At 39.2% G+C, this 20,386-nt stretch overlaps 1 protein-coding gene across 10 annotated transcripts in view; it reads left to right on the top strand.

Moving 5' to 3' along the window:
- Septin11 (septin 11) overlaps positions 1 to 20,386 on the top strand; it is an 88,516-nt gene that overhangs the window by 42,177 nt on the left and 25,953 nt on the right. For all 10 annotated transcript variants that reach the window (XM_047566288.1, XM_047566287.1, XM_047566285.1 and 7 more), the window contains exons 2-3: positions 6,077 to 6,191; positions 15,420 to 15,615. In XM_047566288.1, coding sequence (XP_047422244.1) covers positions 6,077 to 6,191; positions 15,420 to 15,615 — 311 coding nt within the window. The remainder of the gene's footprint in view (positions 1 to 6,076; positions 6,192 to 15,419; positions 15,616 to 20,386) is intronic.

The following is a 20,386-nucleotide window of genomic DNA, read 5'->3' as shown; positions in this document are numbered from 1 at the left end:
GATTAAGTGTCTTAGATCAATATAATAATTTATTATCCATAAACTAATTCTCTGAGAAAAATGTAATCACCTCTTCTTATGAACAAAAATCTCTGACTCTTTTAACTAAATGTGGAAAATAAGTTGTCTCAAATACAAAATATATGTAATTTAAATTTAAACGTGGGGAAGTTCTTCTAAACCTAAATTGTAATTTTCTGATTTTAAAGATAAAAATTGCCTTGCTTTCAAATTGAAACATAATTTTAATTTGTTTTAATTAAACAGTTAAAATATCACCTTAGTAACGGGCTCTCTTGCTTCCGCCTGCTGATAAGGATCAGAGGCTATAAGCTACCTGCCCACATCTAACCCTGAAGCACTTAGGTTTTAAAAGTAAAGTATTTCAGTTGTGATATTTCCTTTTTCACCATGTATTTTAGTAATTTGGGTTTTCTCTCTTTTTCTTTTCGTTAGTGTGGCTAGGGGTTTATCAACTTTATTGATTTTTTTTTTCCCCCCAAAGAACCAACTTTTTGTTTTGTTAATTTTTTCAATTGTTTCTTTTGTTTCAATTTCATGGGTTTCAGCTCTAATTTTAATTATTTCAGTCTTCTACTGTTCTGGTGTTGATTTGTTCTTTTTCTAGGGCTTTGAGATGTAATGTTAGGTCATTTATTTATTGACTTTTTATTCTTTTAATAAATGAGCTCAGTGCAATGAACTTTCCTCTTAGTACTGCCTTCATTGTGTCCCAGAAATTTTGGTATGTTGTATCGGTATTCTCATTTACCTCTAAGTATTTTTCATTTCATCCTTGATTTCTTCTGCTATCCATTTGTCTTTCAATAGTATATTATTTAGTCTCCATGTGTTAGAGTAGCTTCTATTAAAAAAAAATGTGAAGTAAAGGGATGTCACTTTGAGTAGGGTGAACAGAATCCATCTGGGTACATCTGGTTTGTTAATTTCAAGAGTCTAGGCTGGATTAAAATAGAAGCAAAAGTGAGGATGGGGAATCCAAAATGGTTTCCAGCCTTAGAGGATATTGGTGCTGTTAAACCTTTGATTTTGCAAACAGGAATGTAATTCTTTGTGTGTGTGTGTGTGTGTGTGTGTGTGTGTGTAGTGTGTTCCCTCCAGCTTTGAAAATGAGTCTCCTATTTGAAGGTGGAATTTCTTCATGCTAGAATCCTCTTTTTCCTGCTTTTTTTTTTTTTGGTTCACTCTGTTATTCCTTTTGTAATTTTAATTTTTTATTTAGTCCAAGTGCTTTGCTGATCAGCAGCTTCTCCTGGAATTCCTTGCAGTGGTAACAGAACTCCTAATTCATTTCAGATTTTAAAATTATGGTTGTCTCTTCCTCCTAATTTTGGGAAAGGAAACACAAGTTTCTTGAGGACCTATTAAATGCAACCCTGCCAAGTGCTCTATTTTACTGGTGGCAGAACAAAGAGAAGAAGCAAAACTGGGATTCAGATCCATCAGATTCCAGGCTTTTTGCTATCCTGCTCTGGTTAACCAAGATTTGGAATTGTGCAACATACTTTATAGCAGCACTCAGAAAGTAGGTGTTGGCACACATTCTTATATAATTTGTTTTATAATTGCCTCAATAATTAAGTCAGCTGGACATCTTTTGAAAAACTTCTCAATTATAAACTTCAGAGTATACATTCCTAGTGAAGTGACCCTTTGGGCAGAGAGAGCATTTTTGTAGAAGGCTTCTGCAAGCTGTATTCTTGTTTTACTGGCAGAATCGGGGAACTTAGCCTTCCTAAGAGGTACCCTGGCATTTCTCTAGCCACAAGCTGCTATTCCTCCCTGGTTTCCTATAGTTAAGGTCATGGTATCTGCCACTTTTATCCCTAGTAATAGTACATTAGTATGTTCTGTCTCTACTGCTACATTGTAAAACTTCTTGGAGTCAAGAACATTGTTATCAGTAAATAACAAAAATAACATTTTAGCTCCCTAAGTGCTTTGGGTACTGTTTTTGAGTGGACAAATAAATAATTATATCCAAGAGGAGATGTTCTAAAAAGAGAAAAATGGAATAATCAGGTTAAAGACCAGCTATTTTGTGTGCACCGTTTTTATTCATAGCCCCTTTCAAGATGTAGTGGGCTATAGAAATCATCTAATAACAAATCCTCCCCAGATAGATTAGCTAATGAAGGACTAAATCAATTAAGGTCTTATAGTTATTTACTTAGTGGCTTCATATTGGCACTTTTGTTTTGAAAACAGTTAAAACTAAGCCTTATATTATGGGCTTCACGTGCCATAGCTGCAAAAATCGAAGTCTGGGTCTCAGCATTGCCAGGATCAATGAAAATAGACTTGGAGTAACTTTGCCAATTCTAATTCACAATTTCCACCCTTTATGATTGCCAAAGAATTAAGGTTTTAGAGACTTTTTTTCCCCCCTTCTATCTTAACATTGAATTTTTACAGCAGCAGAAGAAAAAATTGTAATGTCTGGAGCTACCTGGAAACTTAGATTACTGTGAGATGGCTGTGTCCTTCCTGAATTTAAATTTCAACTCCTCAGCTTTACTAGCTGTGTGACCTTGGGCAGATTACTAAACTTGTATTTCTTTATTTTTATCAGTTCATTCATATTTAGGGCTTTTCTGGAACATTGGGGATGTTCAATAAATGTTAGCTGTTATGAAGATGATCACAGAATATCAAGTAGCTTGAGCCACCCTTATTCAATCAGGATTTTCCTTTTATTGGCTAGAGAAATGTTTACTGAAATTCTGAGATTTCATAATAGAACCGATTTTGGAGGTAGAATTTCGGTAGAATCTGGAAGGTTGGATATATAAATATTGGATGTGAGGTCCTTCCCGATAAGAAGAAATAGTGTGAGTCCTTGTTCTCTGATGGGAAGAGACCTGGGTTTGTTGTCCCAGGCACAGGGAGTAATTCAGTTTAACTGCAGTACCAGGTGCTCCTGGGTGATGTGGATTCAGCCACTGGGGGCGCTGAGATGGCAAGCCAAGGAGTTTGTATTGGCAGCCTGTGAGTACAAGATGCCTTTGACCACAAGATAGAGGGAGGAAGAATTAGAGAGGGATGGAATTAAGACAGGGAGGCTGTGGAGTTAGTAAGAGTTGAGCAGGAGAGGATGTAGCATTGCTAAGACTTTGGAATTGGTGGTGGTGGGGAAGTGGTTTCAAGCATAGGTAATTACTGTTAACAGAAATAGGGACCACTGGAGAAGGATAAGTCAGGGTTAGAAGGAAATGATTTCAGTTTTATGAACATCAGCTTGCAGTATAAGATAGGAAAACCCAAGGAAACAAACCTGTTGTGAAAAAATTGGGAACTGGAACTCTGATGAAGAGTTCAGTATTAGAGGTAAAATTGGGGGAGTCTCTTCTAGATGTGTGATAGTAGTAATAATGTAGGAATATATACAGTTTCTTGAAACTGGGAATATAGACTCAAATGAGACCCTACATTCCTTGGATAGTAACAGCTAAGGCAAGTGGCCCAAAATGCTGGGTGTAGGAATTCAGTTCAGCTGCTGGGTGTGAGTCACCAGGTAAATTGCTCAGAGCCACTCCTTACATTTCCTCCAGTGTTTTCCGGTTTTTCAGATTGCTCATGCACCAGAGGAGGAACTTTTATTTCCTTTTCAACCACCACATGCTGATAGGGCAGTGACTCTCCTTTAATTCTGGGCAGAGAATTAGGTTCAAATTTTGAAATTTAAAAACTGCATTATAAAATTTACATATTTTATTTCACAAAGAAGACAGAGACTCTAATGATCTAACTTTAAATTTCAGAAATTTCAAGACCAAAATGTTTTATAACCCTTCATTTTGTATGTGGTTTTCAATGGGTATAAAAATACTCTGTGGGTGTGTGGGTGGTTTCTCGTGTTTTGGAAAACGGTGAGAATATGCGATGCTGAGCTTTGGGTTCTGGGATGAGAGCTATAATTACTAACTCCGATTCTTTCCTAGGATTGGCTCTTGGGTGGATATCTGGTCTCTAGAAACCCAACAAGCTAGAATCCACAGCAATAACTCCCAACCCCCAGAAATTAAGGGAATCATTTCGATGGCGAGTAGAGGGGATGGGTACTTCCTTGCCTTGTCTACTTGATCATCACCACTGACCACTCAGGTCTGCGTTGTGACATAAGTGAAGGCTGGTGTGGTGGCTTCGCCTAGCCTGATGCACAGCAGCAGCTGTGATGGAAACAGTTTTAAATATAACCCAGAACTTATTTCAAATCCTCCTCCCCCAGGTCTTGGCGGATGTGGTAAACACCCTAAAAATACCTGCTGTCTGAACCTTTTTAGGTATTTGAAGAGGAAGGGGTAGCTACTAGAATTGGGGTTGGAAGAAGTCCATGGTTGGTGGGAGGCTTGTCCGGCTACCAGGACTACTGCCCACTGGGCCTGATCCCGAAGCTGTTTGGTGGTCTGTCCACCGTGCCATCCTGTTCAAGCATAAGTGGCTGCTCTTGAGTCTGATATTAGCTGTTGGCAGGTTTCAAGGAAACTATTCATAGACTAGACATCTGTTCTGTCCTGTTGACCTCAGACCTGCAGCTGCCAGCATGGTATTCAGACAGTGTGTTGGGTTTTAGTTTTATTTCACAGAATCAGAACTTTAGAGCTAGTATGGACTTTAGATATTCAGTTGTTCATAAAACCATTAAAACCCATTAAATTGCTGCATTTATGAAGTCACATTTCTGTACATATGTATTAACCATAGGAATTTGAAATTGAAGTCTCAGTCTTGGATTATTAAAAGAAATTACTCTCATAATTATACAATATAAAAATAGGATAGTGAAAACCAGTCTTTAAAAATCATTGAGTAAGTAATCCCATGCAAAATTTTTCTTTTCTTTTTTTCTTGTTGTTGTTGTTTTTTTGTTTGTTTTTTGTTTTTTGTTTTTGTTTTTGTTTTTTTGGTATTGGGAATTGAATCCAAGGGTGCTTTACCACTAAGCCACATCCCCAACCCTTTTAGTTTTTGAGACAGGGTCTTGCTAAGTTGCTGAGGCTGGCCTTGAACCTGCACTCCTCCTCTTGCCTCAGCCTTCAGAGTTGCTAGGATTATAGGCATGTGTCAACACACCTAGCTTCTTTTTTCCTTAAAAAAAAAAAAACAACAAAACAAAACACGGATCCATGAGACTCATTTCCTCACTCAGACTTCAGTATTTTGAGTGTAAAATTCATTGGTGACACAGCCAGACACCAGGAATCTTGTTTTCAAGGGGAAGGCTTGCAATATCCAGGTCTAGAATTGTAAACTATAACAATGGTTTTGTGATTGAAGGACCATAGGTGAGCTCTGTTCCCCAGGAAAGCAAGGTTTCCCACATTATCCCTAACACTTGTGAGACACATGAAAGTTGTGGAAGCAGTCAGCACTTCCTTATAAAGCAGTGTAAGTTACTGACTTTTTACCTTACCCCAGTGTGCCTCAGTACATTCTGAGAAGCTCTTGGGAGTACAAAGCCTGTACTGGGAGCTGTGCAGACAGCGGAGGAGCCCTCACTAGCCTGTGCAGTAAATGGAGGAGATGGAACCAGTTTGCGCACTTAGTTTTTAATGTTGCATTATGGTGGTTATAACATTGCCTTAATTGTAATGAGTATATATCCTCCACTGTGAGCTTCTGAAAGCTCCTTTATATATCTGGAAGAGTGTTGGTTTGTTTGTTTAACTATACATTGAAAATAAATTGAAAGTTTTTCTTGCATGATGGGCGCTATCAAAATGGTTAAAGTCTTCTTTTTTTTAAACATTACTTAATGCATATCTGAAATAGCCATTTTCAGATTGTTCAGTACCCTAATAAAAACAATAACAAATCAAGCACCCCGGGGTGCAGTCTGCTTTCAGAGGGAGACTTTGTGATCTTGTAGAAAGAACGTGGCTTTGGAGTTGTAAGTGCCCTCCCTTTTGAAGAAGCCAAGGAGGGGGTAGGAACTGGGGAGTCTTTTTTTCCCCCCACACATGTTAAGGAGAGAAGGAAAAGGTAATGTCTGTAATGTGTTATGTTCAGGGGTATAGTTCATGGCCTCTTAAATGTTTCTCCTTTGATATTCCAGAATGAAGAGCTTCGAAACTTGTCCCTTTCTGGCCATGTTGGATTTGACAGTCTCCCTGACCAACTGGTCAACAAGTCTACTTCTCAAGGATTCTGTTTCAACATCCTGTGTGTTGGTAAGTGATTGGTCACTTGCTGCCCAGCAGGGCATCTGATCCTTGGATGTTGGCAGGTGAGTGTCAGTAGGGCATGTTTCAGGAAAATAAGGAAAATGATGATTTTACTCTTTTTTCTTCAGGAAACCTAGGCAATACTACTTGCTCTACATATGTCACATTGTTGCAAAGACAGAGTTGCATTTGAGCAAATGCTTTGTAAGTGTTGTGGTGTTACTCAAATTATTATTTTTATTTTTGTCACAGTTTAATATTGTTATTCAAATATTTATTTTAATTTTTGATAGGGAGAAGGACCTGGACCTTAACTAGACATAGAAGGTTGAAAGAAAGAACTGAAATGCCTGCCATAAAAACATTCAAAAGCCTTATAAGAATCTGTTTCTAAAGGACAGGCATAGCACTTGCCTAGGAGGCACAAGGCCCTGGGTATGAACTCTAGGACTCTCCTCAAGATTAATATTATGTTGTGTTTTATTTCCATATATGCAAATAGAATCTGTTTCTAGGTTTTCTTTTTTCTTTTGGTGGGGCGTCAGGTGACAGGGAGGATGGGGATGGGTACCAGGGATTGAACTCAGGGGCACTCGACCACTGAGCCACATCCCCAGCCCTATTTTATATTTTATTTAGAGACAGGGTCTCACTGAGTTGCTTAGTGCCTCGCTTTTGCTGAGGCTGGCTTTGAACTCACAATTCTCCTGCCTCAGCCTCCTGAGCTGCTGGGATTACAGGCATGTGTCACCATGCCTGGCTTGTGTTTCTAGGTTTTCTGATTACAGTGAAATAATAATCTTCACTGAAGCCTTTTTAAAGATATACTATCTGCAGAAAGTGAAATCTAAAGCACTTTAACTATTTCACTATCCTTATACTGTTTAAAATTTGTTTCCAGAACAGAAGACAGTCTAAAATTCTATTTTATATCTGAAATAAATGTTTTGCCTTAATTATTGAATTAACCTTCTGTCCTCAGTTGGGATCTAAAAATGACCTTAGTTTGTTCCTGGTAGTCAGATGGATAAGTCCAAAGGATGACATGCATCCGCAGTATGTTTTATTCACATCCCCTAAATGTCACGTTAGCCTAGGTCTTCGACCTTCGTGTTTTCTCTTTCTCTTCTAGCCATATCCTTGATTGATTGATTGATTGATTGAGGTACCAGCGATTGAATCCAGGACCTCATACATGCTAGGCAAGTGCTTTGCCACTGAGCTACATACCAGCCCTATTATTGTTATTATTTTTACTTTTGAGACAGGGTCTCACTAAGTTACCCAGGTGGCCTTGAACTTGCGATTAGCTTTAAATCAAGAAAAGGAAGGTAGAAAAGAAGGAGAAAAAAGAAGAAAACCAAACTATAAATCTCCTATTTGAAGAAGAAATGTCCTCGGAACAGGTGGCAACTGCCCCTTCATCCTCCCTGCACCCTTGATAACTGACCAGGCTGAACAGCAGGGAGTCCTCTTTGCATCTAGGTAGCACTCTGAGACAGATCAAAGCAGTTCTGTAGGTGACCAAGTGGACCGGTTTTCCTCTGAATTTGACTTGACTTCTGTTGTCCAGGTGAAATGAGGTAGGTTTAGAAAAGGTGTGCATTCAGTGTGAGACACCACTGACCGACTGGTTAGTAGTGGCAGTGGGGGAGCAGATGTTTTCCTTTTTCAAGAGCTTCTTGAGGAATTTGTTGCCTGCGGCCTCTGCACTGGGCATTATGAAAGCCCATAACATAGAATGTCACAGTTGCCTGGCACGCCAGGCCAGCTTGCTGTCTGGCATTCTGTCTTAAGCACTGGATAAAGGAATGACTGGAGAGAAACTGGCAAAGCAGCCAACTCTCATGCTTTCCCCTCTTCCCTGCATGAAATCCTTTTAAAATTCAGCAGGGGATCTCCCGCACAGCAGCTCGGTCTACAGAGTGGCATAAATAAGTTGTCTTCTGGTACACGCTCACCGCAGAGCAGGGCGATTCTTCATTAGCATAGCAATTTGTTGGCAATTTGTTGGTTTTCTGTAGAAAATTATGCTAAATTGTAATCTTAGGGCAATTACTATTCTGGCTTTCAAACCTCCCCAGCCCTGTCTCCAAAATCCACTTCAAGAATATATCTGAGAGCTGCGTCCTGACTCCTGCGCAGTAGTGGAAAGCCTGCCAGTGTGACTGGACTGTGTGGTGTGAGTGGCTCAGTGGCCAGCCCGTCGTGTTAAATAGCCCAATTCTGATGCCTCTCCCCTGTTAGACTTGTAAAGCAGCTGCTCACTGAGCAGGTGATAATACCTGGGTGGGTGATAATACCTGGGGTTCTTAGATTTTATTGTTTCCATCCTTAAATATGCTTTAGTTTTTTCAAACTAAATGACTTAATATATACTTAGAGTTTGAAAGTTATGAAGTTCCCCCCTTTTACCTCCCACTCCCATTTCCATTCCATAGTGGTATCCTACGATAGCATCGTAGGATCCTTCCAGAAGCTTTCTACATCTTCCTGTAGAAAGAAATTATTTCTGGTGGCAGTTAACACCACCAAAATATTATCTTCCAGTTGTGTAGGTGGAAGTCTCTGTGGGTCTGCAGGGCTGCATCCTTGTCAGGAACCTCCAGGGCAGAACAGGTGCTGCCAGCAGCCCTTGTCTCTTAGACACTTTCCTCCTTCTCTAAAGCCTGGAGTGTGGCATCTCTCTGACTTTCTTGTATTTTCTGCAGAGAATTGCAGAGATCCAATTTAAACTCAGTGAAGACACTAATATGTCAAATCTTGGAATTGAGAAAACTGGCTCCAGGGTCAGAGAGTGTCACCAGGGCTCTGTTTCTGACTTGTGAGCATGCTTGCTTCTGCTGGGCCTCGCGTTCAGGCTCTTTCCTCCAGCAGCAATCTGGCCTCCAGCGTCTACCAGCTTAGCAACCCCAAGCAAAAGAACAAGCCATTCCCGACTTGTCTTGTTGAATGTCACAGGATTTCTCTGACTGACCAGGACTGGGTCACATGCCTAGCCTGTCTGGGAGGTGGGGTCAGTTCACTCCAAAACACACAGGACTCCCCACAGAAAAGAAGACATTATGAGAAAGGAGATTGGGCGTGGGTAGGCACATACTGAGCAGATACAAACAGCTCTCTCACAATTACATAGGTGTGTTTTGTTTTGCTTTTACACAAATGAGATCATGCTGTTTATATTCTTCTGTATATTCTTTTTTTCACTCCACAATAAGTCCTGGATATCTTTCCATGCTGGTATAGTTAACTCTCCCAGATCATTTCCATAACACTTTGGAGACTGCCGTGGTTTGGATATGGTTGACTGTGGTCCTCAAGAGTTGATGTGGTAGGGACTTTGTTCTCAGCATGATGATATTGAGAATGTGAGTCTTTAAAGAGTTGAGGGGTGGTGGGAGATCCTTAGGTCATTGGGGGTGCTACTCTGGGAAGGGATTAAAGCATAGTTCTCATGGGCCCCTTGAGTTAGTTCTTTCAAGAAGGTTATTACAAAAGAACAAGTCTGGCTATTCCCCAGCCTCTTTGGCTTCCTGTCTGGCCATGTGATCTCCCTTGTACATGTTCCCACCATTGTTGTGCTATCAGGCATGAGGTCCTCGCCAGAACTGAGTTGTGTCTGGCACCAGGCCCTTGAACATACAGAACTGTGGACTGAATAAACCTCTTTTCTAATAAAGTTCCCCAGCCTTAGGTGTTTCATTATAGTAACAGAAAGTAGATTAACACAGAACACTTTGGTTAAAGCTGCCATTAGATCTTTGGCATCAGCATTAAATTATTAATTTATTCTCAGGGTAGAATACAACAAAACCTTTGCCACAAATATTTTACAGAAAAATACCTGTATAAGAAAAAATTCCCATTGTCAGTCAATGATTTTTATAGTAAGAGTCTATAAAGAAACATTTGAACATCCTCCACATAGAGGATTAAGTGTCATATTTAACTTAAGAGATCCATGGTCATTTCTTTCCTACTTGTTGTTCTGCTATTTGTATTTTTTTTTTACACATTGTACACATGTGATGTTTATTTTATTTTCATGATAAATATGGGAGGGGATTGAGGATTAAAAAAGTTACAGTTCCATTAAAGAAATTTTTTTATCAAAAAGGTTGTAGAATCATAATTTTGTTTTGTGACAAGAACTTATAGGTAGAAAATAGAGGAAAAAACCAGGGCAGAAACTGATCCTGGCATGAACTTACTCTAGTTTCAGAAATACTGAATTAAGTTTCCACTATTAGAACCCATCTCTGTTGAGTCCTGGGAATAAATGCAATAGAGCAATAATAGTTTTCACTTACCTAGGAAGAGAATTCTGATGGTAAATCAGATAACAGAATACCCTGGAGTTAATGGTTCCCCCACTCCCTATTTTGCTTACAACATGTTAAATCACTCCCTAAACTATACTTTAGTTTAAATAAGGCCTTTATGTTTTACCCAGGCTATATTTCTCCAAAGCTTCTAAATTAGATCTAAATTAGTATTCAGCTTCTTTTCAGCATTTTAGATTTATGTGTCTTTCTCATTCATTTTCCAAAATGATAACTCTCTGAGAATCCTCATCTGTATTGATCCAGCTGTGTGTCAGTTCTTGGTGAACATAAAAAGATGAATAAGATATTGTGATATTCCTGCTTTTGAAGAGGAATAAATTCAACAGAAAAGTCAAAGAAAATTAGTAATACATTTTGAAAATCGTTTTTTTTCTCTAAATTCAAGCTTAATTATTTTGAGAAGGTGAAAGAAGAGGAATAGAAAACAGACAAGTTTAAGGTTGTTTTAACTAAAGCTATATTGTAAAGTTTAACAATCAAATCTTAAAAATTTTGATCCCATCTTTTTCCAGAAAACCTTATGCATTGCTTATAAGGTAAAATGAATGAAGATAAAATTTACTCCAAAAAGTAAGGTGAAACCAAGGATAGAGTCAAAGTCTGAGATTGGGCTTGCCTATAGTAATTAATTTATGAGGCAATACATTTGTCTTTCAACTTAGAGCTCATAGCATGGAAAAAATTCATTCATTCAATAGCTATTTATTGAGCACATATTATGTGCCAAACAGAAGTGAGTAGTTTAACAAATGTCAGATTTATAGTGTGTACAATGTAAAGACAAAAATAGTTTCTCTAGAAAAATATATACCTGGAGAGGCTGGGGATGTGACTTAGTGGCAGAGTGCTTGCCTAGTTTGCCTGAGGCCCTGAGTTCAATCTCCAGCACCAACAAAACAAACAAATGAACAAAATTATACTTGGAATATTTCTCTCATTGATTTTCAGAAAAGAGATGGGATAAATGTGGTGTTCAGGTTTGGGGGTATCCTCTAAATCAGGGTATCTGATTGATGGCTATTCCTTCATGTTCCTAATGCAGGCTGGTGGTATTGTGCTAGAGCAGGTTTCATCGACGGTGAAGGTGTGAGGAGTAACAACGCAGCTTATAGGTTTATAAGCTCCCTGAGAACCCGGCTCCATCCAAGAATAAAATCTAGATTGTGTAAAGAAGGCAGGCAGACTTGCATGCATGAATACTTTTCTGAGTAGCCAGGCTTGGCAGTTAGAGTCAAGGATGCTGAATCATACATCAACTATCTGATAAATCTACAATTACCTTTTAATTCATAATATAATCTTTCTGATTTTTTTTCACATCTACCTTTGAGCTTGTGGGTGAGATAAGCCTAAGAGGAGAATGGAAGAGGTAGGGTGCTTTCCCCTGCGATGTGGGCGGCATGTTCACCAGTACTGGCAGCAGCAGCAAAAACAGAAACCACAGATAACACTTCACAAGTGACTCCCTAATTACTCTACCGACCGAGTGTTTAGGCAGACGAATTGACAGCAGAGTAAACAACAAACCAAAAAATCTACCAAAGTGGCAAATCTCAGAATAAATGATCACCATGATTTCATTTTTATTTTTAACTAATTTTAATAAATGCCTCCTCTGTGTCTGGTCGTCTTCTAAGGAGTGTGGAAATGCTGCAAAATCTGTGTGAGTCATTGATTTTCTAAACATATTGTTATGGTTGTTTGGTTTGGACTAGAACCTCTACCTCATAGGATCTCAGTTACTCAATTAGAAAGATACTTTTTTGCTCTTGTGAATCCTCAAAAATATAGACAAGGCCCTGCCTTCAAAGTTCAGAGGGGAGTTTCAAAAGCCAATGCATTGAAAACTCTGTTAGATCCATAGTTCCTTTTATTCCAGAACTGTCATTTCCTACTGAACTGCCTTGGTGAATCACACTGCTGCTAGCATTGCTGTGCCTAATTACAGCTCTCAAAAGCACAGAGCATAGAAATGGAAAGCAAAACACTCTGAAATTTAGAGGAACAGTGGTTTTTTCAACCCATTGATTAACCCTATGCCCTAAGTAGAGCCTAGAATGCTAATTGTTCATAATTTCCACCTTAATGTAAATGATCATTAAAATTACCATGCCTTAAAAAAAATAGTTATGATGTTGTGGATTCACATGTGCTAAGTAATTCTCAACCTAGTAAAGGAGATGGTAATTTCAGTCCTAAGTAGCCTAGAATTCTTGCCGTGTAAATTGAAGTCTTTATTGCTATCCTTAGGGAAACAGATGAAAGTTAAGTAGGTCACTTTTACTGATAGAACCTTTGACATAATGGAGAGATTTTTATAAGGGTGCTCCAAAGGTGTCCTTTGCCCATGTCCTGAAAATAAAAACGTTGGCTACCCTGGGGAGTGTTCACACACAGTGTGTGCTTACGCTGACTCGAGTACTATTGGTATTGAGTTGCCTACCAGATTCTAAGTGTCCTGAGAGTAGGAACCATATTTTATTTCTGTATCCATTATATAGTAACTTTGTTTTGCTCAGAGTTAATTTGTTAAGCCATGATTTGTGATTGTAATCTTGTTAAGCTGCATCACATTAGGGAGCAGAGACTGGTTTATTACTTGTATTGATGGGTTTTTTTGTAGAGTGTTCAGAAAAGTAAGGAAGACAGAACATAGCCAGACCTCAGAGCAGTCTGGAATGACCTTAGCATATTACAGAAGTGCAGGCAGTGTCATTATTTGTTTTTGTTCAAACCTTTATCCCCACACCTATGCTTGTCACACAGCAAGTACTCAAGTATTAATTTAATAAATGGGTTTCTGATACTTTGTTCTACTGTATCAGTCTGTTCCCCTTCTAGATTCCCAGCTGGTGGGGTATCTACAGTGTGGCTTATGTTTACTAACAGCCTTTGCTGCTTATTTCCTTCTCTCTCTACCTCTTTGCTTTCTCATGCCACCACCCCATGTGCAGATTGTACGTCTCCCATTCACATAGAGACATTAATCGAATGGGTCTAGTACACAGTGTTCTATCTTAGCATAACAGTTAGGCTTGTGTGACTGTCTTCAGGTCAGGAGCCGAGCCCTGGCCCACTGATCTGTGGTCAACTCACAAGGTCACAGGGTATAAGGCTGGTCTTGCTCATAAGAAGAATGTGGTTATGGTATTCACATAAAATGTTATTCCCATACCGATAAGACTGGTATTCAGCTGTGTTCTAGACCAGATTCTAAGACATGAGCCCTGCTCATTGTTGTATTCACAGAACTTGGCACAGAGCTTGGCACTGGAAAAATACTGGCTACATGAAGGCCGATGAAGGAGGAAATTCTATGATCTTACATACATCAGGGACATAGAAGGAAAGGTTAAAGAGTGAGGCAAATACACTTGAACAACTCTTATCTTACAAATCAATCATAGTACGTGGCAAGCCACATAGGGATTCTAATCAAAGAGAGCGTGTATCTAAAAAGACTCCATCTTACTTTAATTTTGTATTGTGTTGGAAAGCAGTGAGTATAATACCAAACTTCTGATTAACAGATTTTGTCCATATTATGGAAGTTGCCCTAAGGCTACAGATTCCAGAGCTTTTCTTTTTCCCATGGGATGTCAGCATCTTCAAAGTCATTACAGCAATCCTTCAGAAGAGGGAATGTTTCCAGGAATGTTATCAGTATTAAGATTTGTTGAAAGGGCTGCTAACCATTGGCATGTTTAAATTGACTAGAAATTGGAAAAAAAAATTTCAGATTAAGGGGGGAAAAGAAAGAAACACCAAAACACGCATTTTTCTGGTTAGTGTTTTTTAGTTTCTACCTCTCTGTCTCCACCGTCATATACTCAACCACCAGCACTGACTCAGTTCTTCCTCCTTGTCAGCTATCTTTGATTTAGCAGATGAATTAGAATTAAGGGAGCCCTCTGCTTGGTCTCATTTTGAAGGTTGAGCTAAAGTTCATCGTGGCTCCACATTTGGGTCCCACCATTGGATTGGTATAGTTGTTCCAGGTGTCTGCCACTCTGCTTTGTACGTTTGAGGGACTTGATCAACATTTATTAATTGGAATTATCAGTGTAAATTAATATTGTTTCAGAGTATTTATCATAATTTAATTTCATTATCACTAAATGTTACTATGAACTAGGAAAACTAACAAATGTTTGCCATCTTGTCTCCCGCTGAACAGAGAAAAGTGAAGAAATATATGACTGGAAAATACCAGGCAGGCAGTTTTCTCTGTAATTGTAAAGCCAGGATGCTGTGTTAACTGAAGGTAGATGTCAGAACCACACAAACCTGGGTTAGAACCCTGGCTCTGCCACTTGGCAATATAACTTAAGGCGAGAGACCTACTTCAGTCTTAGTGCTTCATCTGCCAAATGGAGGAAACCATGGTACCTATTTCATGGAATAAGTAGGAACCTCTTGACATAGATTTTTGGCATAAAGTAATTATTATTTTTAGGAGAGTCATTTTGAAATAATTATTTTCAACAACATGGAATTGGTTTTGTTGTTGTTATTTTTGATTTTTTGGTAACAAATTCAGCAATATAGTTTTTAGGTAATACAGTTTTATATGCCAACATTTAGGAAAGATAAAGATATAGTTTATGTCCTTGTAATAAACTAACCCCAAACTCACAGGTACATTTTTTCTACCCTGAGGAGAAGAACATCTTTAAGTTCAAGCTCTTTTCTGCTGAATAGTTTCTGAAATTCACTGAGGCTTTCTAGGTAGGTATTCCACAGGACGTACATACAAAGAACTCTCCCCTCACAGCAGGATTTCTGGTAACACTGACTTTTTTTTAAACTTTGCAAGCATGATTAAGAAAAAATACTGATGAATTGAACTAATTGGCATATTCTCTGATGTTTTCCTTTGTGGTTATAGGTGAGACAGGCATTGGCAAATCCACGTTAATGGATACGTTATTCAACACCAAATTTGAAAGTGACCCAGCTACACACAACGAACCAGGTGTCCGGTTAAAAGCCAGAAGTTACGAGCTTCAGGAAAGCAATGTACGGCTGAAGCTAACCATAGTTGACACCGTGGGATTTGGAGACCAGATAAATAAAGATGACAGGTGCGTCTTGGGATTTTGTGGGGATGTAACTAGATAAGGAAGATAGTAGGATCCGTTCCAGGTAAATTGAAAGGCTGATTGTTTTTGATGTTCTCTGGTTGTGGAGTTCCATCCTCTGTCACCTGAAAGATAGGACATTCTTGTCCTCAGAGAAATTTTCTGAGAATATTATTCCTTGAGGTCAGAACCAGACAACAAAATTGATTCTAGGTGGTGTAAGCAGAAAGAAAGTCCTGTTAGAGGGAGTAAGGTAGCATATGCCATTTTTCCAGGAAGGTGTTGGAGCCAGGTTTTGGGGGTTTCCTCCTGAGGAAAAACAATCTAGAGAAATACCCTGGGTACTGCATAGACAGTGTTTATAGAAAGCCTGCCATCAACCACCTTAAACTGCTTGGGACCCATGGCACTGGGGAGAGGGCCCTAGGACCTCCACTATCTGATAACCAAGGGCCTTCACTGTTGCTTCTCCCCCGTGAAACCTCCAGCTGTGTTGCTCACTCCCTGCTTCCAGATCTTGGGTGACTGCATCTGTTTGGCAGAGATGAAGCCACACCCAGAATACTAGCTGCAAGAGAGTCTAAAAAAATGAGGTTCTCATTTTTTTTTTTTAGGTATGCAAAATAAGAAGATAATTAAAAAAATAGGAGTGTGAAATGAATATATGACGCGCTGTTCTAGTCCTTGAGGCAGAATGAGGTGTTTGACTTAATCTACAGAGTTTTACTGATTTGGATGAAAACTGAGTCAGTGTAATTTTGCACAGGAAACCACAACCCGATTTAGGAGACTGCATTATGGTTGGGGGTTTTGGCTGGTGACAAGCCATGGACCTTAGGAATATATCATGACTTTGAGGGAATTACCCCAGCTGTTGGCCACTGTGACTCTTCATAAGTCCTCTTCTTACATGGAGTCCTGAGGAAGGACATTGTGAAAGGTTAGGCCTTGAAGAGGGGTATGGTTATAGTAAGGTTATAATCCTATACTTTGATGGCTTTTGGCAAAAGCGATATTAGGCCCTAAAACCCCACAGTGAAGAAAGCACTTTTATGAATGATCTGTTGCTAATATATTAGTGAATTTCTAATTGGCATAAGACCTTAATGTTGATGGTAGTGGTGTGGCATGAGGCTCTTCTGTGGAGGGAAGCTGCTTTGTTTGGCAGCACTTTGGTGTCAGAATTGCCAAATGGAGTCTGAATAGCAGTCGGGGTTTTGGTGAAGCCTAATGAGGATTCAAGTCAATTGAAAAAAGTTTCCCCTTCTAAGCAGAGATGATTTTAAACTAATTAAGTAATTTACACTACACAATTCTGTTCATATGTGGGAAAAAGACTTGTTGAACCTACTTCAGAAATTAAATATATATTTAATACATACACATTATTAATTTTTGGTACCAGGGATTGAACCCAAGGGCACTTAACCACTGGGCCACATCCCCAGCCCTTTATTATTTTTTTAATTTTTTTACTTTGAGATGGGGTTTCGATAAGTTTCCTAGGGTCTTGCTAAGTTGATGAGGCTGACTTTGAACTTGTGAACTTTGTGCCTCAGCCTCCCAAATCTCTGGGATTACAAGCGTGTGCCACTGTACCTGGTTAAGAAATAAAAATATTTTTAAAGCATTTTTGTCTAGTAGTTTGTGTATAGATAGAGGCTCCAAGCTACCTGTCAAGCCTTATGTATTCATTTATTAAAACTAGTTATGGTTCTTCACATTAGCTTGAAGACATAATTATAAAATAATATATAGTGAGTTTTTATTTTGTAAAATACATATAGCCCAGTATAAGGACATGTACGTTTGGGTCTTCACTGTGAGCTGCTGTTTACCCCACTTGAGGGAAGCTGTTAATCCTTAATCTCCCACTGCTCAGCCCCTGCGTTAATCCCACTTCCAAGATTGAACTCATGGTCCTTCTCAACACCAGTCCTGTTCTTCAGTCTTGACTTCAGATAGCTTGACAGTTCAAAAAATGTAAATTTATTCTCAAAAGAGGTTTAAGAAAGTTAAAACTGTCCAGCCCAAAGATATTTCTAGAATGAGGCTTCCAGAGACATTTTTGGGCAGTGACATGAGAATGTCTCACCCCGTAGAAAGACCAGTGTGTAGAAATAAGTTGCACATTTGCTTAAGGCTTAGAAACTTCATTAAAATCAGTGGTTTTTTTTTTGTCTTTTTAAATGTTCCTCAAAACTGTGAATATAATATATATGTTTTTAAAAGAGAAACTTGAACTATTTTTATGTAAAAATGTGTATTATCTAGATATATTTTAACAATTCCTGATTTAAGTATGAGCATCACAATAATCAGAGAGAAATACTTAATTCATTCTTTGAGCACTGAGCTCTTTATCTATAGAGCACTTGAAATGCTCTTCAATAGACCTTGTCCTGTGTCTATTAGTGAGGAAGATTTTATTTTGCATCTGGTCAGAATGGACTGTCTGTACATTGTGTTGGGGCAGGGACAGCTAAGCTCTGACCCTGCAGCTGAGCAGTTGCTCTTAACTTAAGACCTCAATGCAAAGGCGTGAAGGAGAGGTTCCTGCCTGAAGGCTGTTTGTAGTGCCAAGTGAAATAAATGAAGAAAAAGTGCTGACATCAAGAAAAAAAAGGCACAGGTGCATTGTGGGTGCTGCGGAGAGTGCCAGGGGCTTCTGGTCCTTGCATGGTCACAGAGCACACCAGAGCAAGGCCTGTTCCCCAGCTCTCAGGCTAGACAGATTCTCTCTGGGGTTAGGGAATATCATCGTATATTGGACTTCTTCAGGATTCCCACTTGAGTTAGAACCATCCTCCATCTAGCGTCTTACTGCTAAGATTCCATGCGCTTTTCCAGCTCAAGAGCCATTGCCTCAGTGCCTCCCCTGAATGGGGACCTCTCCTCTGGCTGCTGTTTTTCACTCACCAGTGCTGAGCAGCAAATAGCTGAAGCTAGTTAATGTGGAACGTCGTATTTGCAGCTGGAGTCCTCTTTAAGAACTGATCTGACTCATTTGGGTCAAATAATAGTTTCCAAGGAGATTTAGAAGAGAGGAAGTGTGATATTAACCTAACCTAGATACCAAATATTTTTTTCCCTCTGAAATTTCTTGACAGCTGTTGCATAACTTCTTTGAATGGCATTTGAAACTCCCCATTCCCTTGTGCCTCAGAAGGCATTGTTGACACTGTTGACTGTAAACCCAAATCACTTGTTTAAAAATAGTTATTCGAACAAGCTCTGCTTTCATCAAAAATTGGAAGTAGGATATGCATTTTTGCATCTGTATGTAACATATGGGAACGGATGTGTGCCTTTATAACTCATGATTATTTTTACCTACTTTGGGGATTAAGCAAGCTTTTTTTGCCATAGACGCAAGAGTTTAAGAATGTCCCAGTTTGTTTACGTAGGCTTCGGACATGTCAGCATTCCTGCATCATTATCTGCCTTTGACCAGGCTAACTAGAAGGAGGCAGGAAGAGAGATCTGGTAAGGTTTCCTGTTATGTTTAACTCCTTGTTGTTTAAGGGTTTCCTTGCTTTGACTGTCTGTACTCTTTGGTGATAAAGGAAGGGGTCTGGAGAAGAAAGGAAACCATATTTTGCTGTCCAACTGGAAATAGAGTAATTAGTTTGTCCCACATTTGAGAGATGGGAGGTGACTTTCCATGGCGTATCACAAATTGTGATAATAGTCAATCCTGAAAAGCCTGGATAACCAAACTGCTCTGAGAGAACCCTCACATTCACCAAATATTTACTAGTGTTATAAGATAGTAGTGACATGGACCGTTTGGCCTTTAAACTCTAAGTTTTTATTGTTTTCTGGCAGAGGGAGTCATGGGTAAGGAAAATTGTTTTGGACTAATAGCAAGTTAAGAGAAAAACATGGTAATCGTTTGCCATTATGTAAGAATGATCAGTGGGCAGGTTGGATGGATAGAAAAGTCTATTAAATAACTTCTTCCAGTACTTTTAGGGTCAACTTCTGTGATTTTATTGCCTGTTTGTTTGTTTGTTTTTAATGGCTGGAGGTATATGAAGAAAATGAGTAGTGGGTAACAAGAACTGACTGTCTTCCTGCCGTCAAAGGGAATTATATGAAAATGTAAAGATGAGTTTGATTTGACCTCGAGTTTGATTTGACTCCTCTGTCTCCTCAGTTTGGTATGGCTAGCATCCAGAGAAGTCTGAATTGACCACACAGAATATATGTGGGATTAAGCTTCTTGATCTTTCTGACCATGAATGCAGAGAGAAAGAAGAAATGAAGTGGTTGAAGGAAGGGGCAGAAAATTTGGATTATGACAAGGAATATAAATCACTTGGCGGGCTTGTTTCTTGTCAAGAGGAAACTGTTTTGTAAACATAATTAAATCTTTGACGTCAGGAATAGTGGTTTTGGTAAATAGCTCTCCAGGAATGTGTTTCTTTTATTGTTTATGATAGAGAAGGTAGAACAGAAGGGACTTTATGCTCGACTAGGGCTGTGAGGTAGGAGAGGTCTCCAGGTTGAACCCCAGTGGGGATGCTATTGTTGGTCATCACGTTGAGGGTGTGGGTGCAGGATGAACAGTTTGGTTTGGCACATAATTAGTTAGAAGAGCTATTGGAAATATCTGATAAACAGTTGGGTAGGTGGGTCTGAATGAAGCTCAGGGAAAAGACTTGGACTGGAGGTAGACATTTGTGACTTGTCATTAGGTAGATGCAAAGTGAGGCACAGGAAAAAAAGCATGATTTTCCAGAAAGACCACAGAGAGCAGGAGGGAGATTGG

The sequence above is a fragment of the Sciurus carolinensis genome, chromosome 10 (genome assembly GCF_902686445.1).
Source record: "Sciurus carolinensis chromosome 10, mSciCar1.2, whole genome shotgun sequence".
Lineage (NCBI taxonomy): Eukaryota > Metazoa > Chordata > Mammalia > Rodentia > Sciuridae > Sciurus > Sciurus carolinensis.
The sequence above is the reverse complement of the archived record's forward strand: the minus strand, read 5'-3'. Positions and strand labels throughout refer to the sequence as shown.